At 57.8% G+C, this 23,291-nt stretch overlaps 7 protein-coding genes across 7 annotated transcripts; 3 read left to right on the top strand and 4 right to left on the bottom strand.

The window, feature by feature from the left end:
- Window positions 1-2,535: 2,535 nt before the first annotated feature.
- SPBR_06996 (hexokinase) lies at window positions 2,536-4,296 on the top strand (the record flags this gene model as incomplete). The annotated part of the gene is made up of 4 exons (XM_040765251.1): window positions 2,536-2,557; window positions 2,725-2,861; window positions 2,926-3,791; window positions 3,873-4,296. 4 exons carry the CDS (start codon window positions 2,536-2,538, stop codon window positions 4,294-4,296), a joined length of 1,449 nt encoding a protein of 482 aa, XP_040616374.1.
- A 216-nt stretch (window positions 4,297-4,512) lies between these two features.
- On the bottom strand, window positions 4,513-5,944 carry SPBR_07230 (uncharacterized protein; the record flags this gene model as incomplete). The annotated part of the gene is made up of 2 exons (XM_040765484.1): window positions 4,513-4,547; window positions 4,630-5,944. The coding sequence occupies 2 exons, from the start codon at window positions 5,942-5,944 to the stop codon at window positions 4,513-4,515; spliced, it is 1,350 nt and encodes a 449-aa protein (XP_040616373.1).
- Window positions 5,945-8,096: 2,152 nt separating this feature from the next.
- On the top strand, window positions 8,097-10,877 carry SPBR_06587 (vacuolar transporter chaperone 4; the record flags this gene model as incomplete). The annotated part of the gene is made up of 1 exon (XM_040764843.1): window positions 8,097-10,877. The coding sequence occupies one exon, from the start codon at window positions 8,097-8,099 to the stop codon at window positions 10,875-10,877; it is 2,781 nt and encodes a 926-aa protein (XP_040616372.1).
- Window positions 10,878-11,501: 624 nt separating this feature from the next.
- On the bottom strand, window positions 11,502-14,776 carry SPBR_06487 (minichromosome maintenance protein 4 (cell division control protein 54); the record flags this gene model as incomplete). The annotated part of the gene is made up of 2 exons (XM_040764743.1): window positions 11,502-14,326; window positions 14,389-14,776. 2 exons carry the CDS (start codon window positions 14,774-14,776, stop codon window positions 11,502-11,504), a joined length of 3,213 nt encoding a protein of 1,070 aa, XP_040616371.1.
- A 1,066-nt stretch (window positions 14,777-15,842) lies between these two features.
- Window positions 15,843-16,436, top strand: SPBR_07885 (uncharacterized protein; the record flags this gene model as incomplete). Its single annotated transcript, XM_040766139.1, has 1 exon — window positions 15,843-16,436. The coding sequence occupies one exon, from the start codon at window positions 15,843-15,845 to the stop codon at window positions 16,434-16,436; it is 594 nt and encodes a 197-aa protein (XP_040616370.1).
- Window positions 16,437-16,807: 371 nt separating this feature from the next.
- SPBR_07255 (tRNA threonylcarbamoyladenosine biosynthesis protein) lies at window positions 16,808-18,199 on the bottom strand (the record flags this gene model as incomplete). Its single annotated transcript, XM_040765509.1, has 1 exon — window positions 16,808-18,199. One exon carries the CDS (start codon window positions 18,197-18,199, stop codon window positions 16,808-16,810), a length of 1,392 nt encoding a protein of 463 aa, XP_040616369.1.
- Window positions 18,200-18,992: 793 nt separating this feature from the next.
- Window positions 18,993-22,265, bottom strand: SPBR_06488 (uncharacterized protein; the record flags this gene model as incomplete). Its single annotated transcript, XM_040764744.1, has 1 exon — window positions 18,993-22,265. The coding sequence occupies one exon, from the start codon at window positions 22,263-22,265 to the stop codon at window positions 18,993-18,995; it is 3,273 nt and encodes a 1,090-aa protein (XP_040616368.1).
- Window positions 22,266-23,291: the final 1,026 nt, after the last annotated feature.

Raw genomic sequence — 23,291 nt, 5'->3', positions numbered from 1 at the left:
GGCCAGTCGATTCTCGAAACTCACCACAACACCGTGTTCTTAGCTCCACATCCACAGGGGCGGCTTTGCGTAGCACGCAGACAAGCTGTCCCCAATGCCCGTTTGATTGGCCCGTGCACCTTTCCAAAGCCACAGAGTGGGTACCTGTTAGCTGGCAATTGTGGCTGGAATTTGTGGGGCGTTTGATAAGAGCGACAGCTGATAAGGCATTTCTTTTTCCCCATTTGAACCAGCATTGTTGTTTCGGGGCAGAACTGGTGTACTTGTGATTCTTGAATCCCTTCAGACCAGCTAAATACGCATCTCCTTTTGTGGAAAATAATCAATTGAAACATTGTACATATACTATACCCATCAACTCCCTTCTTGACATGTATTTAAAATAAGTGTTCAAAGCAGAAGGAAGGCCCGGCCATCATCGTTCCTTCTGTGAGCTTCAAGCTTAACCCCCAAACCCTGCCCCTCTCAAGCGGGGAATCGGCATGCAGCTAGCGTCAAGACAAACTATGCTGTAATACCCAGCACATTCTGTCTTGGCTCTTTGGCTGCCGAGTATGCACACAACAAGGACAAATTTCGCGACATATTCTGTCTTGGCTTAAATACGCACACAGCGGTGCTTTTATTTTTGTAATACTTATCAATCTGCCGCAAAGTCTTGCGACATAGTCTGACTAACTTGATGCACGATGCCTCGTGGGCCGCACCTTGGGCCGCACCTTCCGTCTCGTGTTCTCGAGTGTCCCACAAAGTGTCGAGTTGAAGACGATCGCAGCTACCCGATTGGCAAGCTGTGGGGGTCCCTGCAGCAGACCAAGGTTAGCTGTGTGGTAGCCGGTCGCTCCTGCAGCTGTTTTCACAAGCCCCCGTTTTTGGCTACCCCTAACATCCCAGTTGATTTAATATCTCCTGTTCTGGCTTTCTCGCCTCTTCTTTTCTTTTCTCACTTTTCTTCCATTCCACTCCCAATCCCCGCCTCCGGATCTCGCCAAACACGACCGGGCATTGGTTCAACAGCTTCAAGCAGCTTTGCCTCGCCCAAAACCGCAAACGGGGAAATTCTCGCACTTGTTTCACTGCCCACACGAACCCCACCAACCATTGCCAGACAGCACCTTGTAACTGATCCTCACTGGGTGAACACTGAACCAGTACTGACTTTTGCCTCTCTCCACTTCCCCCAGACAGAGTCGTTGCAACATACATCATAGCAACTGCATTCCTCTACAAAAGGAGAATAGTCAATTTTTTAGACAAAAAAAAACACGGGACAGCTGACCACAATACTCTCACAGTTTCCCAACCTATTTACCTGTGAACTATTAAACTTTCTTTCTGCTTCTCTTTTCCTTGATTCACGATCCGAATTCGACTCGATAGTCTCACTATAGCTGGACCGTCCCACGTTTGCTTTTACGGCCCTCATTCGTCTGTGCCGATACCGCCCCGCCTCTTCGACTCGTCTATTCCCGCGACTTCGCACCCGGTTGTGCAATCGTCGACACACCCTCGCACTGGACACAGCATTTTTGGAACCCGTTGTCCTAGCTCCCACCTCTCTCAGCCTTCCTGACATCGCGCAGCATGGTCGGTCTTGGTCCTAAGAAGCCGCCTTCCCGCAAGGGTACAGGTAAGACATGGGATATGTATGAATGGAGATGCAAGTTACTGGAGGCTTGGACTCGCAAGGCTCGAGGAACCGCAGTGCCCTGGATAGCATAGGGCTGGGTCTGTCACGATCTCAACCTTGCTTTGCTGCCTCTGGCCCCTCTTGCCCCATAGCCGCCGTTTCGTCCCAACGAGCTCCAGCTGTTTGTCCCTGACACGTTTCCCGTCCTCCCACTCGCACGCGAGCACATGCCCTTTTCGCGCTGCGTGCTTCAACCTATCGCAACCGTCACGGGCAGCCCTATTTGGAACTCAATGCCACCCTTCCAACCAGTTTGCCCACCATCCTATCAGATCCCACTGGGGTGTTGTGGCTGCTCGAATTCCCTCAAAAAGGAACCCCGCCAAGTGCCGTTGCTTGACTGCTGATGGCCTGTGTTTCTTACCCGTCGATGCCCGACGAGAAAGCCGGGTAAGGGAGAATTCCCCTCCCAATATTGGCTCTGCTACCACCCTATTTTCACATCTCATTTTTCGTGTCACGCAACTGTGCACCTATCGAGAGTCTGAGTTGTTCACATGGAAGACCGACGTGTTATGGGATGGCCTGGAAGCGCGGTTCTTGTACGCCAGGCACTGGCTACAGCCGCCCATCCGAGATGGCTACTCGTTCCCTCTTCTGCACCACATGCCAAGAATGGGCGCTCTCTTCGCCAGAGGGATGAAAAAGAGGCTTAGTCGCTTCGTTCGTCGCTTAAATATGGCTCTCCACTGCAGTCGCAGTTCTCCGTCGTCTCTCTCGTCTACACCCATCGTTTATGTGTTTTAATATGCCGTTGATACTGTGCAGCCGCAAAACCTTGTTTCTTTGACAACATTTGATATTTCCCAAACCTCACAAACACACTTGTTTACACGTCGCACAGCATGGCAGCAGCACCAGAAACAAGTTTGCCGTGCGCTCGGTCGGGCCATTTGCGTTTCCATGCTCTCCACCTTAGTAGCGGCGAATCTGCAAAGGGCAAGCCTGTTGGCCTTTATGCCATAACCTGAGGCTTGAATATGCGTTCTTATGAATTTCTTGCTAATTTGTTTCTCGAGCAGGCTCCCTTGCAGACATTCCAAAGGACCTGAAGCAAGAGATTGCGAACCTCGAGCGGCTTTTCACCGTCGACCAGAAGAAGCTCAAGGAGATCACTACCCACTTTATCTCCGAGCTGGACAAGGGCCTCAGTGTTGAGGGTGGCAGCATTGTACGTGACGTGATTATAGCCCGGCGTCCATTCACACGCTGACCAGAGACTAAAACGCATACAGCCCATGAACCCTACGTGGGTCATGGCCTTCCCGGATGGCTACGAGACTGGCACCTTCCTCGCGCTTGACATGGGCGGCACGAACTTGCGTGTCTGTGAGATTACCCTGACGGATCAGAAGTCCGAATTCGATATCATCCAGTCCAAGTACCGTATGCCCGAGGAGCTGAAGACCGGTCAATCCGAGGAGCTTTGGGACTACATTGCCGACTGCGTGCACCAGTTCGTTGAGACGCATCACGAGGATCTGTCCAAACTCGATAGCCTCCCGCTCGGTTTCACCTTTTCGTACCCGGCGACGCAGAACTACATTGACGAAGGCATTCTGCAGCGCTGGACCAAGGGCTTTGACATTGCGGGCGTTGAGGGCAAGAACGTGGTGCCCATGTTCGAGGCGGCGCTGGCTGCCAAGGGCACACCCATCAAGCTGGCCGCCCTGATCAACGATACCACGGGCACGCTCATTGCGTCGGCGTACACCGACACCAAGATGAAGATTGGCTGCATTTTTGGTACGGGCTGCAATGCAGCATACATGGAGAACGCGGGCTCGATTCCCAAGCTTGCGCACATGAACCTCCCCGCCGACATGCCAATGGCCATCAACTGCGAGTGGGGCGCGTTCGACAACGAGCACAAGGTCCTTCCGCGGACGCCGTATGACATTATCATTGACAAGGACTCGCCGCGCCCCGGCCAACAGGCGTTTGAGAAGATGATTGCCGGACTCTACCTGGGCGAGCTGCTGCGGTTGATCATGGTGGATTTGCACGACAACCACGAGACACACATCTTTGCGAACCAGGACATCTCCAAGCTGCGCCGTGCCTACACCCTGGACTCGTCTTTCCTGTCCGCTATTGAGGAGTATGTGTTTGGCCCGGTGGCTAAGTTTCTATGCTTTGTTTGAAGTTTGTGAAACAAAATTTGACTAACACTCTTCTCTAGCGACCCGTGGGAGAACCTTCAGGAAACGTTCGACCTGTTCAACGACAAGCTGGGCATCTCCCCGACAGAGCCTGAGCTGTGCCTGATCCGCCGCGCAGCCGAGCTGATCGGTACTCGCGCTGCCCGCCTGTCGGCCTGCGGTGTTGCTGCTATCAGCATCAAGAAGGACTACAAGACCTGCCACGTGGGCGCGGACGGCTCCGTGTTCAACAAGTACCCACACTTCAAGGAGCGGGGTGCGCAGGCGCTCAAGGAGATTCTTGACTGGCCTGACAAGAAGGACCCCAAGGAGGAGGACCCGATTGAGATCCTGGCCGCCGAGGACGGTAGCGGTGTGGGCGCAGCGCTGATTGCTGCCCTGACGCTGAAGCGCGCACAGGCCGGCAATCTATCCGGCATCCTGCACCCCGAGAACTTTGTGTAAAGGGAGCGTACCCACGCATTCCCAGGGCGGAAGACATATATAACTGGGAGTTTTTATGAGATTTCATGATGGAGGCCAAAAGAAAACAAAAGCATAGGCGGAGAGGAGAAAAACTAGAGACTAGAAAGTCGTCCATTTTACCACGCTCGGTCACTAGATACGTCGTAAAGCCATGTGGTATATTATATTTTGATTGTATTTGGTTTAATAAGTGTTTTAGCCTATAAATGTGCATACTGGCAGTCGGTATTCTATGATGTGTTAGCAGAACTTGCACTATGATGAGGCACGGTGCCAAATGCGAAGCAGTACCATTGCTGGGTCTGCACTTACTGTCGAGTGTCCAGTAGGGCCGCAGGATGCCTTCCCACGCCCCTGCGCCAGCCTTGTCGAGGCCGTCGTCGGCTAGGGGAACGTCGACATCCTGCCATGCGACGTCCAGGCCGGCCTCGGACAGGTGCATCTCAACCACGCGCGTGTATACGTCGTAGCACACTCGCCGGTCGGCGCCGAGGCCGTTGAAGAAACCAAAAACACCGTCGTCGGCCAGCAGGCCGGGGATGTAGTCTGTAAAGAAGCGGCGCAGCTCGCTGTAGTCCTCGCCAAACGTGTCAAAGTAGATGGCGTCGTACAGCTCGCCCTCGGCCAGCAGTTTGGGGCAAATGTCCTGCCAGCGACCCCGCAGGACCTTGAACGCGCCACCCTCGGGCGACGATGCCTCCCAGGCGGCGCCAAACTCGGCCGCATGGTCGTCGCCTGCCGCAGAAGGGTTGCTGCTCGCAGCATCAATGCGTGCCAGCACCTCCGGGTGGGCCTCGATGATATGGTGGCGGGCTGGTTGGCGGGAGGCAATCATGCTGTCGATGATGCCGAGGCCGAAGCCAATGTTGAGGACGCGCTTGCCCTTGGTAGCCGCGTCGTCCGGAGGTCCGCCAAGCATGGCGTCCACGCTGCGGCGCATAATGTCGGCCTCCCACTCCATCATGACACCGTTACCGGCCGCATCGACGAGCTTGCCGTCGTTGAGCGTGAGGTGGGACTCGAGATAGGGAGTCTCTTCGGAGGCTGGGGCATCGGCAGCGGGAGCGTCTGTTTCGGTCTCCGGCTCTGGTTCAGCCTCGTGGCCATTTGTGCCATTGGCACCGTCGCCTGTCCCGTCTGCCTCCTCTGCCTCTGCCATCTCCTCGTCGTCCTCGTCGTCCTCATCACCATCCGACTCGAGCTCCTCGTAGCCGTCCAGGATGGCAAACAGCATTTCAGCTCGCGTACCGGCCCGCACCATCTGGTCGTAGAGACTTTTCTGGTTCAGCCGCCACGCCACGCAGCCGGGGGTCTCGTTGTCCATGTCGACGTCGTTCCAGATGGCACCGCCAAACAACAACCGCTCAACCATTTTTGTCGCCTGTGCCTCCTTCTCGGCCTGTGCCTCTTGAACGTCGTCCTCACTGACCGGTCCCAGCGAACGGATGGCTGCGTGCAATGGCGTCTCACCCGTCACAGGGTCGCGACAGCTGGCCTTGCCTGGCGCGTCGAGGAGGGGCTTAATGGCGTCGACATCGTGACGCCAGGCGGCGCGCAGTATGGCCTGTATGCCTACTGGGCACTCGGACGAGATGCGGGCATCGAGGGAATCGTCGATGTCGGCCATCGTGGGATTGTGTGGTTTTGTACGGCGTAGAGCTGGACAGTCGTTCTATGGAGGGGTTTGTAGCTGTTGAGTGGTGTTGACGTTGACTTTTTTATTCTCCGCCTTATTTTCTGCCGCCTTTTAGAGCTCCTGCCCTTGACGATTGCTGGGAAAGCCCCACAGCTTTCGTTCACCGCCTAATTTACAGTGGACCAACACTGGAATGCAGGCGTACTTGGATGAATACGTAATTACACGGTCAATCCGTGCCAATAAAAAGAGCACTCCACAAGCTTTTACCTCTTTCACCTTGTGACTGCTGGACTGGCTCAACTGGCATCGTCAAAGCTTGTTGATCTGGGCGGGCAGCCCTGAGAGTCGATCGACAGTCGCTCTTTCTGTGTCCGGCCAACGTCTCGGGTTTGTCGATTTGGCCATGACGAGGCTGTCTGTCATGCACTCCTTCCGTCTTTCGTGTGAATCTGTGCCTCGCTTCACCGGCACCTGCCGACCCAATTGATTGGCCTTCCCTGTTTTACAATCCCAAAACGAAAGCAGCCACACAAGGAAAGAGAGACAGTGGAACGAGAATAAATATTGTGCAACCTCCTGTCACAGTCGGAAGCCGCGCACACGTGCCCACCGACAACGGGGTTGAGCAAAAAATAAAGCAGAAAACCGCGACCAGAAAAGTCTTCAAGATAGAACAAAATAGCACATGGTCCATTTACAGTGGGTCACTCTGAAGAAAAGTCGTTTCGTAGCTTCCCGCCATGTTTTGCGTTCGACGTGGTTGTTCTCAAGGCAAGAGCTTCATTGACGATGTGGCCGAAAGCCATTTCCTTTTTCCGCAGCTGGACAGTGGCCTGCAGCACCTTCCAGTGGCAGTTGTGGCAATTGACCAATCACATGTCCAGGGGTGCGAACGTGGGCTCTCAAAATCGCGCCCCCATCGTGCCTGCATTTTGAGACTTTAGCGGCCGGGTTAAGGCAAGTGCGCCTCAGCGACCACGGTCACAGCAGATGGAAGGAGCTACCAACAAAGCTTGTCAGCCCCACCGCCCCCCACAGTTAAATCTACGTCGAGGTCGTGTATCTGCACCATCCTAGCTACAGCTGCTCTTTCGACTCTACCGAGCATCACTTGTCTCACCAACCACGACATTCTGGTTGCCTTGACCCCAGCACACTTCTGTCCCCCTGATCACCAACGTCACCCAGGGCTGCGTCTATTGTGAACCACCACAGCACACTCCATCAATTGAAACGGGCCAGCTCGCACGGGCGTCTGCAAGCTTCAATCGACGCATTTGCTTTCTCTTGCTTTAGCCGTCCTTCGTCTTTTTTTGCTTGATTGCAGCTCCACCAAACGTGCCTCGCCAACCGCCCTTGGCCTATTATATGCAGATTTTTATTGTTTCTTTATTGCTTCGCTTGCCCCCCCCCCCCCCTCCCCCAGGCCTGGTTTGTCCCCTGTGCTGCTGTCCCAGCAGGCCCTGTCCAAAGAAAGGTTTGTTTTCCACTGCGCATCGTTGTTTGCTTCATTTTCCTTCCCTCTTTCATCTCTTTTTCATGACGTGCATTCTTCCTTTTCTCTTCCTTCCGCAGATCTCCCCTCTCCATTGCTGCCTCATAATCGTCACTTTGCTTGTCTCGTGTCTCAGTTCTGGGTCGCCTCTTTTTCCACTTGACTAGATCAAGGCTCCGTTCCGTCTCCCCAGTACCTGCGTACTATACCAATCATCTCTTCCCTGCAAAACACGCAGCTGTGAAAAACTGAGCCGAGAACGAAGAGAGCAGAGAAAGAATACGGAAACAATACCCTATTCCCTCCTCGGTGGTGTAAAACCATTGGCAGCTTATAGCGTTTCTTTTTTTTTCTTTCTTTCACCTAATCTCTCTCACTCTCACTCTCACTCTTACTCTCGATCCGATCGAACACGTCACTTGGACACCGTCGCTGCGTCCAATTCAGACCATCGACGGTCGTTTTGCTCTTTCCATCCATTTGTGTTCTCCGCACCTCCATACCTCGTACTCCTCTTCAAACCTCTTAACCACTCCCGCTGCCATTTCCTACCCCCCCCCCCCCCCACCCTCATCGGTCGCCTGCCGCCACTGCTCCCCTGCATCGGCCTGCAGTCGCCGGTCTGACCTCCACCTGCTCCCCCCAATGCTAATCATCGAAGACCTCAAGACCAAGAAGAAGACCTGGCACAGAAGCTCGCCCAGCAACAGCATTGCTCCAACTGTCAACAGCTTCCGCCACCTCAGGCGCCAGAGCAGAGACCAACAATCCGGCGCCGCGTACTCTCCCGAGGACTCTCAGTCTATCCGCACCGGCACGACCACCGCCGCCCTCACTACCACCTCCACCACTACTCCTCACGGCAGAGGCAAGCAGCATTGGCGCGCGCCACCCGGTATCGTCGTCATGAAGTTTGGCGACCAGCTTCGCTCCAGCGTCATTCGCGAGTATGAGTGGTCCTACCTAGACTACGACGGCCTCAAGGCCAAGTTGCGCAACGCCAGCGGCCCTGTCATCCACATCGAGGAGCCTGCTTCTGCCGCATCCGCATCCGCATCAAATAACAAGAAGAGCACCAAGAGCGGCAAGAAGGACGCCGCGGCCTCCGCCGCTGCGTCCCGGCCAAGTAACAATACGCTGCATCCCCAGCGCGAGTGGTCCGAGGACGACGAGGCGGAGTTTGTCACCGCCCTCGAGATCGAGCTTGAAAAGGTCCACCAGAAGCAGCAGGTCAAGGCCATTGAGATCCAGCGCATGATTGCCGTCAGCGAGCGCGAGGTCAACGATGTTGTGAACCGCCTGCGCGAGCGCGGCACCGGCGACGGCCCCAGCGAGGAGGAGTTCATGCTCCTCGAGGAGGACCTCAGCGACATCATTGCCGACGTCCACGACCTCGCCAAGTTCGTCCAGGTCAACTACACCGGCTTCTACAAGATCATCAAGAAGCACGACAAGGCCACCGGCTGGCACCTCAAGCCCGTCTTCGATACTCGCCTGAAGGCGAAGCCGTTCTACAAGGAGAACTACGATGCCTCTGTTGTGAAGCTGTCTAAGCTCTACGACATTGTCCGCACCCGCGGCAACCCCGTCAAGGGCGACAGCAGCGCCGGCGGTGGGCAGGCCAACTTTGTCCGCCACACCACCAAGTACTGGGTCCACCCAGACAACGTCACCGAGCTCAAGCTCATTATCCTCAAGCACCTGCCCGTGCTGGTCTTCAACGCTAGCAAGGAGTTCGACCAGCAGGACTCCGCCATCACCTCGATCTACTACGACAACCCGGAGAAATGGGATCTGTACGAGGGCCGTCTCAAAAAGACCGAGGGCGCCGAGGCCATCCGTCTTCGCTGGTACGGCGGCATGCGCAGCGAAACCATTTTCGTCGAGCGCAAGACCCATCGCGAGGACTGGACGGGTGAGAAGTCGGTTAAGGCCCGCTTCTCCATGAAGGAGAAGAATGTCAACGCCTACCTGCGCGGCGAGCTGCTGCCCGCTGCCATTTTTGAAAAAGCCCGCAAGGAGGGCAAGAAGTCCAAGCAGGCCATTGCCGAGGACGAGCGCCTGGCTGCCGAGATTCAATACTCCGTCCTTCGCAAAGGCTACGTGCCCGTGTGCCGTTCTTTCTACAACCGCACCGCTTTCCAGCTTCCCGGTGACGCCCGCGTGCGTATTTCTCTGGATACCGAGCTGACGATGGTCCGCGAGGACAACCTCGACGGCAAGCAACGCAGCGGCGACAACTGGCGTCGCATGGACATTGGCATCGACTACCCCTTCTCGCAGCTTCCGGCCGCTGACATTGAGCGCTTCCCCTATGCCGTTCTCGAGGTGAAGCTGCAGACCCAGATGGGCCAGGAGCCTCCGGAGTGGGTGCGCCAGTTGATTTCGAGCCACCTCGTCGAGGCCGTGCCCAAGTTCTCCAAGTTCATCCACGGCACCGCCACTCTCTTCCCCGACCGCATCAACCTGCTCCCCTTCTGGCTGCCTCAGATGGACGTTGACATCCGCAAGCCGCGCTCGCACGACTTCGGCATCCGCCGCTCTGGCCACTCGGGCACCACAGCCACGTCCGAAGACGAAGACGAAGACTCCTTTGACTCCGACGACGACGAGAGAGGCATTGACAGCAACGCCCTCGTGCAGCAAACTCGCAGCCGCCAGACGTTTGGCGGGCCTGTTCTCGGCGAGCCGAGCTCCTCGACAGCCGCCGCCATCGCTGCACGCTTGCCGCACCACGGCGTCGCCACGCACCATGGCCTGGGCGACACCGAGGACCAGACCACCGACGGTCTCAACGACCCGTATCCTGTCTACGACTCGGACGACGAGGACGGCGAGGAGGACAGCGAACGGACACGACTCGAAGAAGCACGCCGTGTTGGCGGCTGGCCTTACTACTCTGCGCTGATGGGCGCCTACACCAAGGCCGCTGGCCGTGGTGTCATCTCGGTTGCCCAGGCGCTGGTGCCTCACCCGCGCGGCTCCGAGATCCCCGAGAACGAGCGGCAGCGCTTGCTCTTCGGAGGCCGCAGCGCCATCCAGACCAAGCAGTTCCGCGCGCCCAAGGGCAAGAAGATTTACGTGCCCGTGCGCGTCGAGCCCAAGGTGTACTTTGCTGCCGAGCGGACATTCTTGGGCTGGCTCGAGTACTCCATCTACGTCGGCACGATCGCCGCAACGCTGCTCAACTTTGGCTCGAAGCCGTCCAGTATTTCCTTTGTTGTCGCCAGCGTCTTCACCCTGCTCGCCGTCCTGAGCTTGGCCTATTCGGTCGGTATCTACTTTTACCGCAGCAAGGCCATCCGCACACGGCGCGCGTCTGCCCAATTCTACGATCGCTATGGACCGAGTGTGTTGTGCGGTGCTCTCGTCGTGGCCATTGCGCTCAACTTTGCCTTTGAAGGCCGGTCGCGCGGCCTGTGGTAAGAGGCAGAGTGTTCTTGTACATATCCGGGTTGAGTTGCGTGGTGGAGTTTCGAAGTTGGATAATGCAGCTTTGCGAGGGGGCCCATCTGTAAAATCGCTGTAATTTTCGGCCCTTTACGTTTCCGTTTTGTTTTGTTTCTTTTTTTGTCCGCTGTTGCATGGCCTGTTGCATTTTTCTGCCATTGTGGCACTTTGCTGTGTTTCTGGCTACTCCGCGTTTTGTTCTATTTGCATATTGTATGGGCTGCCACTTATTGTTACCACTATATTATTGTTTGGCCTGCATATCCAAGGCTGGTATGCTTGGTGTTTTATAGACCAAACCAAGTCATTTTGGAATTCAGTTTCGATAAGCCTGGTCTGGTAAGGGGAGAATTTTTGACGTGTTGGAATAAAATGTGAATACATGATAACAGAACATTGGGACCTTTGGGCCTCTTTACTTTACATTAAAACGTTTTAAGCCGTAAAACACCCTCTGTACCACAAACCAGTTCCTCTTTCCCCTGGATAGCATGGCAACCAAAACATATCAGCAATATGACACAACAAACATGACAGATGCATATGCATGAGACGCATAAAACCATTTAAACCGTTAATCTTGTCATCCTTCTCCCGACATTACGCCACGCCCGTTGACCGCCGCACTGTCCGCCGTGCGCCCTCACCCGTGACCGTGACGGACCCGTCCATCTCAAGGCCTCGAAGGCACTCCGCCAGGTCAGCCGACTCAATGGGCACGCTCGCGGCTTCAGCCATGCGCCGCGCCACCTCCGAGTAGCGCATGCTCGTCTGGCCGCCCGTCAGGGCCTCGTCTAGCATGCGCAGGATCGCCGCGCGCAAATCGGCCTTGCGCTTGCGCTCGGCAGCGCTGGTGCCCTCGGTCAGCAGCGACATGTCGATGCGGCCTTGGGCGTCGGTGGCGGCCGTCTTAAGGGCCGACTGGATCAGACGGTACGCCTCGCGGACGTCGTCGCCCGTGACTTCGGAGGAGAGGCGCATCTTGGCATGGGCCTCGGCGAGACGGATCATGGACTCGAGCTGCCGCGTAGTCGCCGTAATGCGCTTCTCGGCGGCACGCACATCTTGGCCCAGCTTGCGCATCTCGACATACGCCTCCACGAGCGCCTGGCCGGCCTCCGTCGACAGCACGGGGTGAATGTTGGCGCGTGCATACGAAATGTACGACGTCAGGAACTCCACAGGCAAAATCTCGTTGGCCGAGCGTGCCGACTGGGGTGTGTCTTCCAGGTACATGGAGAGCAGGTGTTTGGCCATGCGGCGGTCCGTCTTCTCATCGGCGCGGTCCAGGATCAAGTACACCAGGTCGAACCGCGACAACAGCGTCGGCGGCAGGTCAATGTTCTGCGGCACGGGCAATTCGGGGTTGTAGCGACTGCCAATGGGATTGGCCGATGCTAGGATGCTTGTGCGGGCGTTGAGCGTGGTGATGATGCCTGCTTTGGCGACCGACACCGTCTGCTGCTCCATGACTTCGTGCAGCACGGACCGTGTGCTCTCAGACATCTTGTCGAACTCGTCGATGCAGCACACGCCGCCGTCAGAGAGGACAAGAGCACCCGATTCGAGCACCAGTTGCCGCGTTTCCGGATCACGCGCGACGTAGGCGGTCAGACCAACGGCAGAGGAGCCCTTGCCACTCGTGTAGACACCGCGCGGCGCAATCTTGTGGATGTAGCCCAGCATCTGCGACTTGGCCGTGGACGGGTCACCACACAGCAGGACATTGATGTCGCCGCGGTAGCGGGGACTGCCGCCCTTCTTGAAGGACTTATTGGTGCCGCCAAACAGCTGTAGCAAGATGCCCTTCTTGACGTCGTCCATCTCGTAGATCGATGGAGCCAGCGACCGCGACAGCAGGTCGTAGACGTCGGCACGGGCACCCGTCTCCTTGATCTTGGCCTCCTCCTCGGGCGTGAAGGTCCGTGTCTCCTCCATGTGGTTACCGCCGGTACCACCGCCGCTGGTCTCGTTTTGCTCGGCCAGGATAGCCGCTTCGACATCGTCGTCATCCAGCTCCAGGGTCGACGGGTCGATGCCCAGGCGCTTGGCGTCGACTTTTTGGATGTGCAGGACGTCGACATACGTCTTATGCACGCTGTTGATGGTGCGCTGGCGTGGGTTGACGCGAACCGGGCTGACACGGAAAATGCCCGTGATCAGGACACGGTCGCCAGCCTTGCAAAAGTCGACAAGCTCGTTGTAGACGCACACAGACACGGAGTGAGGGGTCTGACCGGCGGGGACAGCGTCGGGCGTCTCCTGCAGCTTGATGACCTGCTTGTCCTCGAAGATGCAGCGGTTGTGGACAATCTGCATGGAGTTTTTGGTCTGGCAGGTGGGCCGCGGGCACTCCGTCGGCTCGCGGATCTTGCCGCGGTCGAGGCTGACAGTGACGGAGTGGTTGCACGCCTGGCATTTGAAGAAGGCATCTTTCATGTCCGGGATAACGGGCGTGGTGCGGATGACAAGGCCCTTGATGGAGATGAGACGGTCCATATCGGACGGGTTGAGCTCGCGCAGGTTCGTCGACTTGTCCAGGCCAAAGGGCCGCACGATGTACACGGTCTTGCTGACGTCGTCCTCGAGGGTCTGTGCGGCCTGCGTCGCTGCAAGCGCCTGCTGCTGGGACGCACGCGGTGTGGCGGGCGGCTCCTCACTGCGCTCGGAGCTGGGGAAGTTGAGGTCGGAGCTCTGGCTCACGCTCAGCGCACGGCCGCTGTTGTTGCCAGCGCTGCTTTGCGACAGGGCGGCGGCAGCGGCCTTTTGGCGGTTGGCCTCTGTGTGAGCAAGCTCTGACATGAGATCGTGCACGGACTGGTCCATGATGGGCACAATCTCCTGGGGATACGCCTGGGCCTGGTACCACAGCTTGTTGGTGCGCGGGTAGGCCTTGAGATCGCGCACATCGACGTAGAGGCGCGAGGAACCCAGCAGCAGCATGTTCTGCATGGTCTCCCAGTAGGGCTTGGACTCTGCATCGGGCAGGCCCTCTGTCTCGGCCTCGGTCATGCCGTCGAGCCACATGCGGTACTTCTTGGTGAAGTTGCGCAGGAAGTCCTTGAACGAGGCAAAGGTGTCATCAATGGACACGGTTGTGCCCCAAATCAGACTCTGGCTCAGGCCGCCGAGGGCCTGGGCCTCGGACGTGTCGGGGTTGTTGTTGGCAAAGGAGCCCGTGTCCGAGCGGGGTGCCATGCCCTCGCTCAGAACATGGCCACCATCGTCGAGCATGATGCGGCGAGGCGGCGCACGCGGCGTGCGCAGTGCGTCCGAGTTGATGTCACCACGGCGTGAGCGGCCAGGGCCGATCGATCCTGAGCGCTGGTCGACAAAGAGCGCGCTGCTCTCGCTGCGCAGATCGGACTGGAAGCCGAGATGGTGGCCGGGACTGGAGCTGGGGTCGTAATGAATAGGAGAGGATTCTAGCCATGTTAGCAGTGTTCTCTGAATCAAGGTCTCGCGCCGGCCAACCACACTGTCTCACCTCCAAGAAGGCCACGGTTGGCCCGTGGTGTACGATCACCGGCCGACACGCTCTGGGTCTCGTGGGCAAGCGGCGAGCTCGGTGCCAGGCCGCGCATGGGGTGGTCGGCGCTGTGGAGCGCGTCCTGAGTGCTCTGTGTATCGCTCATCTGTCGCAGCGGCGATGAGGCACCGCCCATATTGACGTCGGCGGCTGGGGACGACTCGTACAGCATAGGGCTGGACTGCAGCTGGGACGACGGCGCGCGCTGGTTACGGGGTGTGCCTGTCGCCGCTGCAGTCGCCGCTGCTGCCGGGCTGCTGCGTGCCTGAGAGTTGCGAGTGTTCCGCGCATTGGGCGTGCCTGCCTGGGAGCTCCGCGTGGTGCGGCGGCCCGCTGGGGAGGACATGCTGTCTGGGGTGTGTGAGGTGGTGGAGGGTGATACGATTGCGTTGACCTTGCTGGTTTTGTGTTGTCGTGTCGTCTCGTTGGGAGACTAGGTCGAGGAGAGGAAGATTGTCTGGTGATGTTTGGGTATCTTGAGAATGGATGAGGATGAAAAGGGAGGAGAAGGAGGAGAAGGAACGAAGAGGAATGCAAACAAACAGAATTGTGAAATGAGAGGAAGGGACGGCGGCACCACGAGGCAGGAGGGACAGGAAAAGCAGAAGGCGCGGCCCACCTCGACTGCATGATGGGCTGAAAATGGCAAGCAAAACGCGAGTTAATTGAGACGCGTCAAAAGGGGGGTTGAGGGGACCTCGACGCGCTATTTCGCGTAAAGTGGTTTTGGTTTTGCTGCTCAAACGGGATTGGTCCGAGCGCCAGGTCCACTTTCCCCGTCAAGGGAAGGAACGATTCAGTGACGAACGAGGACATATGGCCTGGTAGTGAAGACGACGTGCGAAATACAACGCATGTCGTCCAGATGATATAGGCCATAATACGTTGAATCTCTCACATAACGTGTCCTTGGCTACATTTTGACGGCAAATGCATCGTTTGTGTGTTTAAATGGCTTACGTACTCCAAATGTGTCTGGGTGAATGATTGGAGCTGGCAAATAGAAACTGCTCAAGCGGCGAAGAAATACTCTGAATTTTCACAATGTTATGATGAGTTCACTGTATCTTACTTCCGTCCTGTACCATAACATCTCAGACGGCAAAATACTGCCTGTTGGAATCGCTTGCTTGTCGTCAAGCTCCTCGCTGCAGCCCAGAGACAAATGCCCCACTTAAATGCTTACATAAGGTATCCAACCACCTAACTGCCCCTAACTGCTCCCAATTGTTTTTCCGGCGCGGCGGGCATCTTCCCACCTGGTGCAGATGGCATAGCTGTCAATTCCGGGCCCCCCTTTCGTTGAACGACCGTCCATCGACGCTCAACCACATCCACCCAAACCTCCGTCCACCACCCGTCCCACCACAACCACGCCTCTTCCCGCCCTCCCGTTCTCTCTGTCTCACACAATGGCGCCCGGGCTGTCGCTTTACTCGGTCAAGGCCGTCATGATCCTGGCCGACGACGGCTCGCGGGTCTTTGCCAAGTACTACACGCCGCCCCACCAGCCAGCGACGGGGGCGCCCGGGTCGACGACAAACCCATTTGCGGACGTCAAGGCGCAGAAGACGTTTGAAAAGGGGCTCCTGGAGAAGACGGCCAAGCAGAACTCGGACATCTTGCTGTACGACAACCACATTGTGCTGTACAAGGCCGAGTCGGACGTGACCATGTATGTGGTCGGAAGCCCCGACGAGAACGAGGTGCTGCTCTACAACGTGGTCCTGACGATCCGCGACTCGCTGCACCTGCTTCTCAAGCAGTCGATCGACAAGCGCACGCTTGTGGAGTGCTACGACATCCTGGCACTGGCGATGGACGAGATCATCGACGACGGCGTCATCCTCGAGACGGATCCCAGCATTGTGGTCACGCGCGTCAGCAAGGCACCTACACAGGACGTCAACATTGGCCGCATCGACCCCTTCAGCGAGCAGGGCGTTAACCAGCTGGCACAGATGGGCCGGAACAAGATTTCAGACTGGCTGCGGCAGGGTCTGTAGAGCGAAGAGGGGATGGACCGTGGCGCAGGCGCGGAATACCGGAATCAAGGGGAGTAGGGTATCCGTGTCCCCTCTCCCTAGAACACTTGTCTTTTGGGGGTCTTATTCCTAATTTTTTCATGTTCACGTCGATCACGTCGTTCTATACTGTTTTTATGGTCGTGTTTTCGCTCAACTGCACTGGGAGTTCTTTGTTTTTAGGGATACTATAAAAGGGCAAGAAGCAGAAATAAACAAAGTCGCTTGTAGTTTCCAGGCCCATTGTCGGCTGTCGGCTGTCGGCTGTCGTCTACATGTCTATCAGATGTAAAATGGAAAGATAAACCGCTGTGAAAAAGAAAGGAAAAATTCAAAAGTAACGTGGAGCCTGTCTATCGCACTTCCGATGCCGCCTTGCGCAGCCGGTTCATGACCGCCACAGCCATGTCGTCTCCGCGGTCGTCGATGCCCTCGACGAGGATGATGTCGGCCCCCCGTGCATCCAGGTCACGCAGTGCCGAGAAAAGGCCGTGCGCGATACTCGACAGGTCGCGACCAAGGTCGAGCTCGAGAACAGCAGTCCCGGTGGGCAGGGTATACTCCTCCAGGTCGTAGGTCACTGCGCTGTTGCTGGTGCTGCTGGCACTGCTTGTCCCATGGGACTTACTGCCACTGCCGTTCACCGCGCGCTTCTGGAGGCCTTCCAACGCAGGCCACGTGCTCGTGCGGATGACGCCCACCACGCCTGCCTGCTGCCCCGCGCTCTGGATGTCCGCCATGAGGTCGGCCTGCGAGCGAGCCGGTCGTCCGGTCGTCCGCCAGCCCTCGTACAATACAACACGCGCCTTGGGGCTATAATGCTTGTACTTCATGCCCGGTGCACGCGGCTTCAGCGCCGCGTCCTCTTGTCTGCTGTGTTGCTGCTGCTTCGCGCCGGTGCTCGCCACATGGTTCCCGCCCTCGGCCACGTCATGATACGCCCGCTCAACTCGCTCCCATCCGGGAACCGACCGCAGCTCGGCCAAGCTCAGGCCGCCCGGGCGCAGGATCACGGGCGGGTCGCAGAGTCCGTCGACGACCGTGCTCTCGACACCGACGCCGCACGCCCCGCCGTCCAAGACCACCTCGATGCGCCCGCTGAGGTCATCGACTACGTGCTGTGCCGTCGTGGGGGACGGCCTTGTCGAGGCGTTGGCCGAGGGCCCTGCGAGAGGTGCGTCAACCAGCCGTATGAGCGTGCGCGTCAGCGGCGAGGCGGGCAGCCGGGCACCAAACGTCGGCAGGCCTGTCGTAACCTCGGGTGCCAGCGTCCACTTGGGCGCATCCGCCGCCGACGGGACCGGCAGCAGGATCGTCAACGGGCCCGGCCAGTAACGCTGGACCAAGGGGCGGTACACGGCGGGCAGGTCCCTGTCATTGCCACTCGCATCCCGACCCAAAAGACCGCGCAGCATGTCCAAGTCGCACACGTGCACAATCAGCGGATTGTCCGAGGGCCGGCCCTTGACCGAGTAGATGCCACGGACGGCGCCACTGCGCGTAGCGTCGGCACCCAGCCCGTACACCGTCTCTGTCGGAAAGCCGACGGGAATGTCGGTGTTGCGAATATGGTCTGCCGCTGTGACAAGAGCGTCCAATCCAGGGGCAGATTCAGCTGCTTCCCAATGGTCGAGGGAGGACGCTGGAGGCTGCAGTGACGAGGCGGGTGTGGCGGATGTGGGAAGAGGCCGAAACCGGCCCAACGAGTCTGGGTCCGGCACGGGGAGGATGCGTGTCGTGTACATTGTGAAGGGTGGAGGACGGTATTTCAGACCTAAAGAGTGGTTTATGGAATAGGAGGAAGAAGAGTAGCCGTGCCTAAATTGAGGCGTTGGCAGCAAAGGAAGGCGCGGCGCCGTCTTGTTTGCGCTCCGAGGGAAGGCGCTATGCACGAAGGATGACGTGAAGGTCAAATGCAGATAAGACGAAAGTGGAAGGAACGAGAGGATACGGCACGGCGCCGTCCAGCGGGCAGGCAGATAAAGAGGTGAGCACGCCGTCTTGAGCGGAGACTGGGGGGATACGAAATAGCAGTAGTAAAGGATATTGAAGAAAATCAAAATGCTCGTTGTTCAAAGACTATAACTCGGTGGTGAGAATTTTCGTTGTTTGCGCCTGGGCTTATTCAGAATTTTCGGAGCCAGTTTTGGGCAGGTGTAAGAGCCATTCAGCACCATTCAGCGCCATTCGGCTGCCACTAGCCAGCCTTGCGCGCTCCTGCCTTAAGGACGACACACTGGGAAGGTACTAAAATGGAAGGAGCACAGTATAACATACATGTCCACGAACGACTTAAATATAATTCAGTTGATGTTTCTGATACAATTCAAAATACTTTCTTTATTATGGTATCTCACTGATGCATCGCAAATTACTCGAGTATGTATAAAAATGTGAAAAGGCAAAACTGTGCAAGGAATGAGTGACCACCCAAACTGGAAAACACGCTTGACAACCCAGCGAGACGGGAAAAAAGAAAAAGAAAAGAAACCACCCCCCGAATGCGAATATGCAATACCACACACCGGAGCCAGAGAATCACTCGTCGATCTGGGCGTCTTGGAGCATGCCGCCCACGCCGCCCACGCCTGCTCGGCGCACCGGAAGGCTTGTCACGTAGGTGTTCGTAAAGCTGAGGTGCTGCTTGAAACTGTCGAGCAAGCGCTTCATCTCGTCGCGCACCTCCTCGCGCGAACCCAGGCCCTGCATGACATGGGGCGAGGGGGGCCCTGGCAGGGGCGGGAGCGAGAACGAGTCGTCAAGCACGCTCATGCCGTTGCGAATCGTGTCGCGATGCGCAAGAGCGCCAGTGTCACCGTACCCACCGGCATCGGGGTCGGGTTCGGTTTCGGTGCCGCTGACGTACTCCTCGGCATCGACAAACTCCCCGTCGCCATAGCCGTCGCTGATGCTGGAGCTGTCGCCGCTGCTTTGCTGGACGGCAAAGTCGTTGGCACTCGCATCGCTGCTGCCGTGGCGGTGTCCGTTGCTGTGGCCGTCGGTGCTATAGGCCAGGCCGACCTGAGGGCCGGGACCAGAGCCGGAGCCGGAGCCGGAGCCGGAGCCGGACCAGGCGTTCGAGCGGTTCATCCGCTGGCCAAGCGAGCCGCCGCGGTCACCCCCACCGCGTCCACCAAGACCGCCACGGCCACCAAACCCGCCGCGGCCGCCACGGTAACCTCCATTGAAGGAGCCGCCCATCTGTTGATATTGCTGGTCGTCGGGTGCATACCGCGGCTCCAAATACTCGTCACCCGTGTAGCCGCCACCGGCGTGCAAGTAGCCCTCATTGGCCCGTCGCTGACGACGGTCGGCCTCGTCGTTGTGATCGCCTGTCCCAACACTACTGCCGCTGCCGCTGCCGCCGTGCACGCCGTTGACGTGGAAGCTCGGCGGTGGCGCCGATCCCTGACCGAGACCCAACCCCGTGGTTGTGTTTTGCTGCAGCTGCATCGGCCCCCCGTCCGGGACGGATGCAGCCACCATGTGCGCAAACTCCGAGTCATCCGAGACGTAGATGGAGGGCTCGCGGTTCGTTGCGTTGATCGGCTGGTAGATCGACGAGTGCCGCTCCAGGTCAAACGGATTCGCCATGCCCACATCCGAACCAGTCATCGACACAGCATCCGAGTTGGCCGTCGACGGCCGCGTCATCTCGGGCATGGGGTCCGGCAAACTCTCGTCCAAATCGATCAGGCTGCTCACCGACATGCGGTTGCTGCTGCTGCCTTGCAGTGGTGGCACCATCAGGTCGTACCCTTGCCCTTGCGACGTTGTTTCGTAGCCTTGCGATGGGAGCCCCACGGGGTCCGTGTGTTGGTGGACGAGCACCGCTGGCCGGGCCATGCTGATGCTGTTGTTGTTGCTGTTGTTGTTGCTGCTGCGGCTGCCGGCACGACTGCCCGCTGGCGGTGTACCCCGAGCGCTCCGTGTCTCGCCCTCGTTGAACGGGAACCGGGCCATTTCCGGGTTTGCAGATGCCGGCGGGGCCATCGTCGGAAACTTCCACTCCTGAGTGCGCCGGTTGTTCGGCAGGTCAGCCGGATCGCTCAGTGGTGGGCGGTTGTAGTCGGACTCGTCGATACTGATGATACTGCTGTTGTTGCTGTTGTTGCTGTTGTTCGTGGTGCTGCCACCACCAAAGCTAAAGTTGTAGTCCATGGAGACCCGCGGCGCAGCACCGGGGCCAGCGCGAATGGTCTCCATGTCGGCGAACTGCGACGGCTCGCCGCCGAGGTCAACCTGCGACGCATCAAGGTCGATGAGCGACTCGCGTAGTGTTGCGTGCATGGAGTCGTCACGCAACGGTAGGTCGGATGCGGATGCGGATGCAGATGTGGACGTGGCGCTGGCCGTCGGCGGAGGTGGCGGAACACCATAGTATTCGCGGGAGTTTTCTTCGTAATTTGTAATCGAATCAGGGTCAAAGACTTTCTCGAGCGGCACTTTCACGACGGGCAAGTTTGGCGGCGGCTGCCGGCGCCGGCCACGACCACCGTTCAACCGTGACGGCCGCGGCGTTGCTCCACCGGAAAAGCTGCCGCCGCCACCGGTGCTGCCGCCATTGCCACCGTCAAACCCTCCAAAGCCGTTGCTGCTGCTGTCGCCGCCGCGACCGGTCTCGTAGTCGACCTGCGTGCCGTAGACATCGTACACGGCCTGCGAGTCGGGGTTGTCCAAGACGCTGCGGTCAAAGTCGAGCGTCGTGCTAAAGTTCCACTCGTCGTTGGCCAACGCAGTCGACGCGAGGTTGTCCATGGATGGGCCCTGCGCGCCGCCGGGCGCAAAAAGCGACTTGCGCGTGCCGCCCTGCGACTCCCACATCTTGTATCCCTTGACCAGCATCGCCAGCGTGTCGGTCGGATACATGCCCGAGGTACCAAAGATGTACGGGTGCCGCTGCACGCGCTCAATGGGCGGCCGCTGGGTCGGGTCGTCGGCCAAACAAAACGCCACGAGGTCTTTCAGCTGCGGCGAGTACTTGTCACCCTCGAGGCGCGGCGTGTGTGTCTTTAGGTAGTTGCCGAGCTGGTGGTAGGTGACGCCGGCGACAACGTTGGGCGGCAGCCCCGACGCAATCTCAAAGACCATGGACCCAAACGCCCAGATGTCGACCTCGGTGCCGTACGACGCCGACTGGTCAAACATCTCGGGCGCCATCCAGTGGGGCGTGCCGATGACGGTCGAGCGCTTGTCGAACTTGGTCTCAATGACACCAGCGACACCGAAATCGCACAGCTGCACGCCTCCGGCCTCGGTGACCAGCACGTTGGCGCACTTGATGTCGCGGTGGATGATGCCCTGGCGGTGCACCCAGTAGATGGCCTCGGCCACTTCGCGCAGGATCGGGATGATCCACTTCTCTTGCAGGCCGCCGGGCGCGGTCGGCCTCATCAGCGTGGCCACGCTGCCGCCTGCACAGTACTCTGTGATCATCCACATGGCCTGGGCGACGGGGAGCGCATCCAGAAAGTAGTTGACGTTCTTGGAGCCGCCGTCGCGCAGCAGCTTGAGCGCGCTGATCTCTTTCAAGAACTCGCTGTACGTGTCGGCGCGCTTTGGGTCCAACGTGTCAGACTCCTCAATGTCGATGATCTTGACGGCGACCAGCTGCGACGTCTTGAGGTCCTTGGCCTTGTACACGCGACCGTAGCTGCCCTTGCCGATGAGTTCTTGCAGCTGGTACGGCGGCACTTCTTTGCCGGCCTTGGTGCACTCCTCGGTCACGGCCTCCTGCATCTTGATGGCATCGTCGTAGGCTTTTTGCCGCGTCGCCGAGTAGTCGGCACCGCGCACCTGGAGCGTTGCCATTATGGGTCTCTGTGTGTTCGGGTGTAATATATGTGTGGGTGGATGGTAGATATGTCCAGTTCGGAACCGCCAAGAACGGAACGAGGTTTGACCCAGTCTCAGCCTTGCGAGCTTTGCTGCCTCTCACAGCCACCCCGTCCGAGCAACGAAAACGCTGCTCTGCTTCCTCAGACGAAGAATAAGAGAGCCCCGGGCGCCGTCGTCAAAGTCGCCGAGCCGCAACATATGTTCCCAGGATAGAAATAAAGACAAAGAGGGAGGTGGGTGGTTGAATGGGGTAGTGAAAAATTGATATGAAATCGGATCAGGAGGGAGGATGAGCTGAAACGGATGAGTGAGAAGGACGAGTGAAGGAGGTGGCGAGGCCGTGGACAAAAAGGGTGGACCAAGAGAAGTGACTGGGGAAAGCGAGGCCAGAAGAAACAATACACATGGTTCAAACTTGCAGTCGATCTTGTTAGACTGCGTCCGACATCGTCACCTGGCCTTGTGGCGAGAGTATGAGTTTCTGCGATTTGCCGTAGCACAAGAAAACGGAATCTCGAGCCCCTTGTGCGGTGCGTTAGGCCAAGGAGTTGGTTGGATGTCGAGTTGTGAGAGGTTGAAGTAGAAAACCGGGGCTTTTGTTTCTTTGCCGTCCGTGTCACCCCTAAAAAGGGAGCGAGGCAAGATAGTCACGTGTGCACGTTTCAGACCACCAGCTTAGCGCCTGAGCGCGCCAACAATTGCAGGGCTGTTCTGGGCCTTAGACAGGGGCCGACAGCGACTGAATATCTCTGAAGATACATCTGAGGGGTGTGCGCTTTCGAAACAAACAACGACGTACAAAGAATAGACAACCACCTGGCCAATTCTTGCCCGAATTTGTTTCGTTCTACGTTCGAAAGACGATGTATGTTACGTGAACCTTACATACATTTAATGTGCGAAGTCCGCGGTACTTTAAGTTGTTATTTAGCCTTGGTGTTAGAGGGCTTTATGTTTTGTTAGTTGGCCTACCGGTCTGGTTCCTATATAAAACCACCA

Source organism: Sporothrix brasiliensis (genome assembly GCF_000820605.1).
Source record: "Sporothrix brasiliensis 5110 chromosome Unknown Cont20, whole genome shotgun sequence".
Taxonomy (NCBI): Eukaryota; Fungi; Ascomycota; class Sordariomycetes; order Ophiostomatales; family Ophiostomataceae; genus Sporothrix; species Sporothrix brasiliensis.
Note: the sequence above shows the minus strand (reverse complement) of the source record. Positions and strands in the feature narration are given on the sequence as shown.